This window comes from Gekko japonicus, unplaced genomic scaffold, assembly GCF_001447785.1.
Source record: "Gekko japonicus isolate JY-2015 unplaced genomic scaffold, Gekko_japonicus_V1.1 scaffold5860, whole genome shotgun sequence".
Lineage (NCBI taxonomy): Eukaryota > Metazoa > Chordata > Lepidosauria > Squamata > Gekkonidae > Gekko > Gekko japonicus.
The window spans coordinates 14,382-23,098 of NW_015161595.1; the positions used below are offsets into that span (position 1 = coordinate 14,382).

At 40.2% G+C, this 8,717-nt stretch overlaps 1 protein-coding gene across 1 annotated transcript in view; it reads right to left on the bottom strand.

Moving 5' to 3' along the window:
- The window catches only part of LOC107125872 (vomeronasal type-2 receptor 26-like), an 8,300-nt gene extending 1,621 nt beyond the window's left edge, over positions 1-6,679 (bottom strand). Inside the window, exons 1-6 of the mRNA XM_015429334.1 lie at positions 6,459-6,679; positions 5,644-5,730; positions 5,083-5,260; positions 4,141-4,977; positions 2,148-2,375; positions 72-198 (exon numbers count right to left, since the gene is read on the bottom strand). Of these exons, the coding sequence (XP_015284820.1) occupies positions 72-198; positions 2,148-2,375; positions 4,141-4,977; positions 5,083-5,260; positions 5,644-5,730; positions 6,459-6,679 (1,678 nt within the window). The remainder of the gene's footprint in view (positions 1-71; positions 199-2,147; positions 2,376-4,140; positions 4,978-5,082; positions 5,261-5,643; positions 5,731-6,458) is intronic.
- Positions 6,680-8,717: the final 2,038 nt, after the last annotated feature.

Here is an 8,717-nt window from a genome sequence, read left to right on the forward strand (position 1 = left end):
CCTCCACATCTTGGGTTGAATGAACCAACATGATTTTCATGCTGTTGAGTTTTATCCATGGTGCCTCCTACCTCTCTGTTCAGAGATCATCCCTTCTGGGCAGGGAACACAATCATAGCAGCAAAATGGTTCTCTTTCCTTCTTTTGCTTGCTGTAACCTGGGTGGCAACCTTCATTGCACACAGAACGGGGCAATGTCTGTCCATAAATATACAGATAATTTATAATCAAAAATGGCATTGCAGTTGGCTAATCTACAAGTAGTTGCCTTTGCCTTGGCGTTATAATGCTAAAAACCTCATGCATCTTATAGAGGGCACAGAGAATTTTCTTTTCTGAGTATTGTTCCAAATTGAGTTTCTGCTGAATTACTGACAAATGAAGCATAGATGGTAAACATAATATTGCTTAATCTTCATGCTCAAGCATGTAAGTACTTAGATGAAAAAGGAATGTTCTCCCCATTGAGGCCCATCTGCTGCCTGTTACGATTCATATGACTGTAGGATAACACAGGTACATCTGTTTTAACTGGGCAACAGGAAGGAAGATGGCATTTTTACATTTTACATTTACACTTTACATTTTGAATGACAGGGAAGGAAGAAATAGAATCAATGCACCCATACCACTCTGTCTAAGTGTTTCTGGTGTTCACCTCTGGATGTACATGGCTCTCTAGTCATGCACAAACCTAATATTGGTAAAGCTTACAACAGGCCTCTAATGTCTGTTTTAGAAATGATTGAATAAAAATCTCCTTGATGGGAATATTGAATGTGTACTGCAAATCCTGAGTGGCCCAGGAAATTAATTTCTGAACTAGAGGGAAGCCAATCAGTAAAGGACCAAGGGGTCATGTCTTCAGTAAATCCTTGGTCAAGCCTCAATATGCTTTCTGGCAAGTGCAGCACCTAGAACTATTGCTCTCCAAAAAAGGTAGGAGAGATGTTTCTATACTCTAAGTCAATCAAGCCAGCAACTGGCTTTATTCATTCCCCAAAATATCTGTGTTTTCTAGAAACTATAGGGCTTTTCTGCACTAGGTTTTTTTTCTGCACTTCAGTTTCTTAACTGCATTAGCTCCCCCCCAACACACACCATTGTTTGCATGTTACCCCATTTTTTCTATGCTTTTTTCCCGCCGTTTGCAATGGACTGGGGGAAAAAATCTAATATAATAATTTTCTGTGGTACTCCAGTTATGTGCCTGGTTAAGCTTTGGGGTGGTTTTTCTGATAATTTTATTTGATGTGTTGTTTCATTTGATGTGAAACACCATGAAAAGTTTCAGGCTGAGATGCTGCAGAATCCCCACCCCCCAACTAAAACAGAAGGGATTTTCATGAAAAGATAGGAAGAACATTTGGGGGTTTAAAAGCTCAGAACATAGGGATGGCATGCAGTGCCTGACAACTGGTGGTAGGGTTGTGCATAGGCAGTGTCCCAGAAGAAACATTAAAAAGAAAAATAAGGCATCTTCTACTTACAGGAAGTTCTTATCATGGAATTCCTGGTGACTCCTAGAGCTACTCATAAGTGACAAAGGGTAGATCTAGGAATTGCCAGAAACTTTATGGTAAAACTGGAAATTATTATAGATTTTCTGGTGATTCCTACAAGTACCCTTTTTCAATTTTGGGTAACTCTAGGAATTACCAAGAACTCTATGGGAATACCTTCCTGTAGGCAGACAAGACCTTGTTTTCCTTTTCCTTTTTCTTCTTCCACTACTTCCAGCAGTGGTGGGCAATGCGATCTTGAGGTGCAGAATCCCCTGCCTCCCCGGGGGGGTTTCACAGTTTTATCAGCTCTAATTGTAATAGTTCAGACCCTAAGGGAAGGTAGATCTCTAAATGGAATTTTCCAAGTTATATTATAGAGTGAAGCTGTGTCATATTTTAATGGGATTTTAGAAAGATTCTCCAGGTTCCCCAGAGAACTCATCCCACACTCTTCAGAAGGAACTCAGTGTGTTTATTTACATGTTATACAACTTGGGCCTAGGAGCTCTAGTTACAGTCACTACAGCGGCTTTCTTGCAACATCTACTCCTGGTTCTGCTTCCAAATCTTCACCAGGAGGCAGATAGACTCTCCTCCAAACATTATTTTAGTAACTGTCTTGTAGTATTTACGATGTCTCACCTGATTAAAGTTTCTATGCCACACAATTTGATCATCATTAACAATTAACTCTTGGCCCTGAGGAGCTTGAGGATCCAGTCTTCCAACTTTTACTCTAATAAAAGAGCCATTTGAGAATGTTACCCAGTTTGTCACATCAAATCCTTCCACTAATTCTCCATCTTCATTAAAATGCACAGTGTCTCCAGCACTGTTGGTGAAACAAATACCTCTCAGGAAATGATGGAGCTAGGTTGTAATAGAAAATGAAATAAATGAACAATTTGGAGTTTAAAATTTTCTAGTAGCATACATAATGTCTTGGTTTACCTATGTCTGAATTGCCTTGCATTGGGGCACCTTCCTCTTTGCTTTGCCTTGCGAGCATGCATGTTTGTGTGTGTGTGTGTGTGTGTGTGTGTGTGTGGGTGTGTGAGAGAGAGAGAGAGAGAGAGAGAGAGAGAGAGAGAGAGAGAGAGAGAGAGAGGTGGTCATGATCATTTATTTAGCTCTAAATGCATGACAAGTGTGAATGTTTATTTAAATCAACATTTTATGTCTGGCTCTGTTAATTCAAATGCAATTCTCTTGTCGAGCAAATGCAATGGTTCATGAGAAATTGTTGACTGAAGATATAACTGATCACATTCTTAGGGCCCAAATGTTGATCTGTGAGCTGGGGGAGGGAATTTAGGTGAACACTCTTATAATATTTGCAATGCCACATCCCGTGCAAGTGGCATATCATGATCTGTAAGACTAGGACAGAGTTATGCTCTTATACCCAACAATATTCTTCGGCTTTCGAGCAAGGGAGACCTTTACCTTTACCTTTAAGACTAGGACAGAGTTATACTCTTATATCCAACATTATTCTTCATTCACTTAAGAACACTTTAATTATAAATCAAACAGCAAAGTCTGGTCATAGTGTATCTGGCCCGCAACTTCCATTACTGTAGATAAGTCTAGCTATTCACATTAATTTTCCATATGTTATGTACATGAATGAACATAAAACATTATTGGTTTACACATTCTTGAATGACCCACATTTGTTTCAATGAATAAATTAGTGTGCAGAGACAATTTCAGCATTTTTTGAGAATGTTTATGATTAATACATAAGAACATAAGAGAAGCCATGCTGGATCAGGCCAATGGCCCATTTGGTCCAGCACTCTGTGTCACACAGTGGCCCAAAAGAAGGTGCCATCAGGAGGTTCACCAGAGAAGCCAGAACTCCAAAAGCCCTTCCTCTGTTGCCCTCCAGGTACCAAGAATACAGAGCATCACTGACTCAGACTTAGTGTTCCATCTCTACCTTGTGGCTAAAGGTCACTGATGGACTTCTGCTCCATATGTTTATCTAATCCCATCTTGACGCTGTCTATTCTTGTAGCCACCACCACCCCATGAGTTAATTACTCTTTGGATGAAGAACTACTTCCTTTTATCTGTTCTAAACCTACTGCTCAATAATTTCATTGAGTTTCCATGAGTTCTTGTATTGTGAGAAAGGGAGAAAAATACTTCTTTCTCTTAATTTTGTAAATCTTTATCATGTTACTCCTCAGTCATCATTTCTCCAAGATAAAGAGCCCAAGCCTCTTTAATTTTTTTTTTCATAGGGAAGGTTTTCCATCTCCTTAGTCAATTGCCTTTAATTGCCCTTTTCTGCACATTTTCAAATGCTAGAATCTCATTTTTGAGGTGTGGAGACAAGAACTGTACAGAGTGCTCCAAATGAGGCTGCACCACTGATTTATAAGAGGGCGTTATGATACTGGCTGATTTGTTTTCAGTTCCCTGCCTAATAATCCCCAGCATATCATTGGCCTTCTTTATTGCAGTCACACACTGTCTCGACCAGGGGTCTTGTTGTAGAAAATCCCGGTTTGGTAACTGTTGAACAAGGGGTCATGTCCTGGTTCTCTTAATGGGCAGATTTCTATCCAACTATGGGCAGCCACCTTTTTTAAAAAAACGAAGTTGTGTTTAAACATGTAATTACCTGCCATGGCTCCACAGGGTGAATTGCCTCCCTCCCTCCCTCTACTAATTTTCTGTGTTTGAATCTGAACGTGTACATGAACTGCAAAGCATGTGCTACGGCATAGGCAGCATTGTAGACATTATAGCTGTGACCAGTCATGCTCATTTCAAACCAAGTCCCAGGAAGGCTCTCCAGCTTTTCTTCCCCGGTGCAGATTCTCCCACTGTCACTCTTCTTGGAATCATTCAGGGAACAAACAAACACTTGCTCCCAGAAATCCTGGATAAAGCCATCCTGTCTTTGCCAGAAAGGTTTTACTGTCTGAAGGAAAGTTTGAAATCCTGGTGGCTGACTGGAATGAACAGCAAATGATATGGCACCATGTAAAACATTTATAATGGACATCGTTTCAGGATTCAATGAATCAAAATCCCATTGAGATGTAACAATCCAGACTTTACCCAGCAGTGATGTAGACAGTATTGTTCTCATTAGATTCAGGGTTGGAGGCTCTCCAAGAACAAAATATACATTGGCTTTACTCTCCATAAGCGAGTCTACCTTCTCCTGCAAGCTAATAAGTGGTTCTAATAATTCCTCCATAAACATCGCCTTTGGTGTTCTAAGTATGAAGGAATAACAAATCTTATTCTGAGAAAGCAAAGGTACCACTGCTTGCAAAAACCTGTCCCCATAGTCATCATCCATAGCCATAAGCCCAATCCACGTCCATCTGAAATGTTGAAATAAACGTACAACTCCCAAGTACTGATAGGCTTCATTTGGGACCATCTGGTATAAGGAAGGGAATTGCATTTTGTTATCTTGCACTGTTGAAAATGATCCATAAGTGAGCTGAAAGAAGATGTACAAGTGTTTGTTTGTTTTCACTAAAGTACAAAAAAATAATATCACATGTCACCAATATGACATTTCCATACCCAGTTGAATTTGACCTACCTGTGGAATCTTGTAGATACTTAAAATATGGGCCATGTTGACAGAGGTTGCAGAGACAAGCCCTCCAATGACTGCCAGCAGATTTTTTAGAGAATCACACTTGAAGTTGGGGAAAAAATCATGCTGTGTTGAAAGCAGGTTCAGTGTGGCTTTGTAAGTCATCTTTGCAAGATAGTAGCTGTTGAGGATATGGAAACCCAACGTGATATTTTGTAATATGCTTGGATTCTTGTTGATCTGCTTGACAGCGAAAGTCAGGGTCAAGAGGTCTTGGTAATGTTTGGGTGCTGAACTGCAATAAGAATTGCAGGTTGTGGAACCAAACAACAGCATGTGCACTTGCACAGTTCATTGTAATAGGTAACAAGTCTTCTCACACAGCAATTTCTACCCTTGGTGGGGGGGTTTGCCTGTGCTTTCATCATAGCTCTGTGTGGTATTTTTTAACAGACAATTGCTTTTTTATATAGTAAAGAGAGAGAGAGAGAGACTATTCCCAGTTTATCAAAGCAATCAAGCAATCCAAGAAATACAAAACTATAAAATATGTCAGTGAATCACCATATATGTTCATCACTTGTGCAGTCTGCTATCTCATTGTTCTGAATATATGGATGGATTTTGGTTGCATCCACTGCAAATGATGCTCTTCAAAAGGAAGGGGGTTTCAAATTTTATGAACCAACCAGGCATTTACAAAAGATATATACTGAGTGGATGATTATCTGAGACTTCCACGTATCTATAGAGGAGGCAATGCATGGCATTTGCCATTCATCCTAAAACACAGGGTACAACCACTCATACAAGTTCTGAAAATAGTTTCTAAATTTTACAGCCACAGCCATTGTCTAAAGGCACAGAGTATGAGTGGGACAAAATGTTGAAGGAACAGATGTGCTGCATCAACAACTAAGATAGTGCAGTCCTTTTATGAAAGCTGCACAGACATGCAGTTTGTGTTAGACAGTTTAGAGGAGAGGATGTAGCTCAGTGGTATAGCACAGGACTTAGCATGCAAAAGAGTTCAAGGTTCAGTTCCTGGCATCCCCCATTTAAGAATGTCAGGTTCTGAGACAGAATCTTTCTGTAACTGAGATACTGGAAGGCCACTGCCAGTTAGAGTAGACGCTGCTGAGCTAAATGGACTAGTGGCCGAACATAGCATTAAGCAAATTCACATGTTTAGCTTTCTGGTGGATTATGACAACAATATAATAAGAAATGCAGAGCAAACCGAAGGTGGCCATGCCGAAATCCCATCTGGAATGAAAGTCCTCATGCTCTAAAATGAATTAATCAAGACTGAACTTAATGATTTGCTCCCCACTGCTATTTCCAGGACACGTTGTAGAACAAACAAGGTAATTTCTTACATTTTTTCTACTTTCAGCATCTGCTTAGGCTGATCTTGGAAAGTGGGAGTTTCATGGAAGAAGTGGATGTGAGCAGCAATCTGACCAATAACAAAGTCACCTGGCTGGAAAAATCCGTGAAGAATAGGAAGAAGATCTTCATGTACGCTGCACTTCTGAGAACGTGCCTTATGTGCAGTGTGGTATGGCAAAAGAAGTACCAACAACACTACCAGTGCCATCCTGATGAGAAAAAAATGTCTCCAGATGCAGATCTCTGTCTTCCCATTTGCATCATTATCTGGCTTTCATCGGTTTTGTTACCGCCTTCCTTGAAGGACAGTTAACCCAGCTGCTGAACTGAGGAAAAGCTTGGCATCTCTATATTAGTGCAGTTGCTTTTATAGTCAATAACAGATTTGTTGGTTACTCTTTCTCCTTCAGGTCCACTTAAAAATATGTTTCTTCTCTTACCATACCTCAGGATAAATGGGATGCGTGTTTTGAGTCCTATGTAAGTTTCTAAGAGGAAATGAATGAATGAATAAATAAATGTGCATCTAGAGGTATTGATAACTTTATGCGGGTTTGCAAAGGAAAGAAGTGAGAATCCTCATTCAGATATTGACAAGAAAGAAATCCATTAATAGTGGAACTGTAAAAATCACATCTTCTATGAAGTGACGGGGAATTTTTGCACCAGCGTGATAATGGGTTAAACAAAGTCTCAATGAATACTACTTACAAAGTCTCAATGAATTCTACTTAAACTATTGACTTGATTTTTAACAGCAGGTGGCTGGCATCTCACTAGCCACCAGCTTTTGGTCAGCTCCACCTTGTCTCCAAATTTGGTGAGCATTACCAATGGCTTTTTCTATCTTAGCCTGCAGCATGAAACAGTGCTAAGACATATTAAACCTCCTCCTCCCCCCCCCCTAGCATTCCAGTCAAGCAAACAAGGAAATGATGGGCTGTTTTAGAAATAGTGCTTCATCATTGGACACTTTAGGGTGCTCTGCGATTAGCTGTATCTCTATTCTTAGTAACCCACACTATTCCTGTTATCCCTTGTTATGGTCTAACTAATCCCAAGATGAGTCTATTCATTAAACTACACCGAAGAAACAGCATTAAATAGGCCAAGCTAGATTCCCTGTCAGATCTATTAGGGGATCACAAAGGTTCCTCCTTGATTCTTTCTCTAAATGGGAGGTTGGGTGAGTCAGCAGGATGAGGCAGTCAGTTGCATGGATGGGGTGGAACCCACTTATGACTTTGAAGACCTCTTTGGCTGGGAACTAGCCCAGCTAAGCTAATGATTCTTCTTGCTACATTTTAGTTCAAAGGACTAGCACAATGACATCCATGGCTGAAGCAGAGCTAAGGATGCATTAGTCCAAGAGAACACTGCATTAATACAGTGCACATGTATTTGTGTATGTTAGTGGGGAGGGGGTCAATACCTCTATGATGTGCAGTCCATCACTCAAAGAAGCCTAGACATGAAGGGCTAATCTAGAAAAGCAAAGAGTTTCAGTGCAGAGCTATTCTTGGATATGAATTGTGATTGTGAAATGATGGAAGATATAGCTTGAGGAAAAAGACTGACAAAGCTCTGTGTATCTCTGGACCCACTCCTGAAAAACATGTGGAGTTTTTATAGCATATGTCAGATGCAGATATTGTTGGTTGCCTTTGCACGTCCTAGAAATCAAATGGTAGCAAGAAAGAAACCAGTAATTTGACAATGATGGGGGGGAGAGATAATCAAGTCCTCAGTGAGTTATCTTTCCTGGGTTGTGATGTCATATGTAAAAGGAAAAAAAATGCCTCTGAGTGTTCCATAATTTATTATTTCTCCTTTGATGGCTACCATGTTGAATGTTGCAAAGGCCTGTCCAAGGAGGGCCCTACTATCTACTTGGGTCAGTTAACATGATACATACATTTGAGAGTAATAGGCTTTGCATTACGTCACGGCTTACATTAGTGGCTTACATCATGTCTGTTTTAGTTCTAGATATATACTTTCCAGGGGTTTGTGAGGTTATTTAAAGATAACTCCATGTACGGAGTTTCACAGTAGAAGGGTGCTCTCTGTGGGTGATAGATATATTGAGAGGCACATAACTGCATTTCAAGATGTACATTTAGTTGTTTTGTTGAATATGAGTTGTTTCAAGATAAATATGACTGATCACTACTATGCTTGGCTCCTGCCCAGCAGCATAGGCATCAACTATTGGGGGGCCTCGGGGGCTGCCCCCCACATTTTCC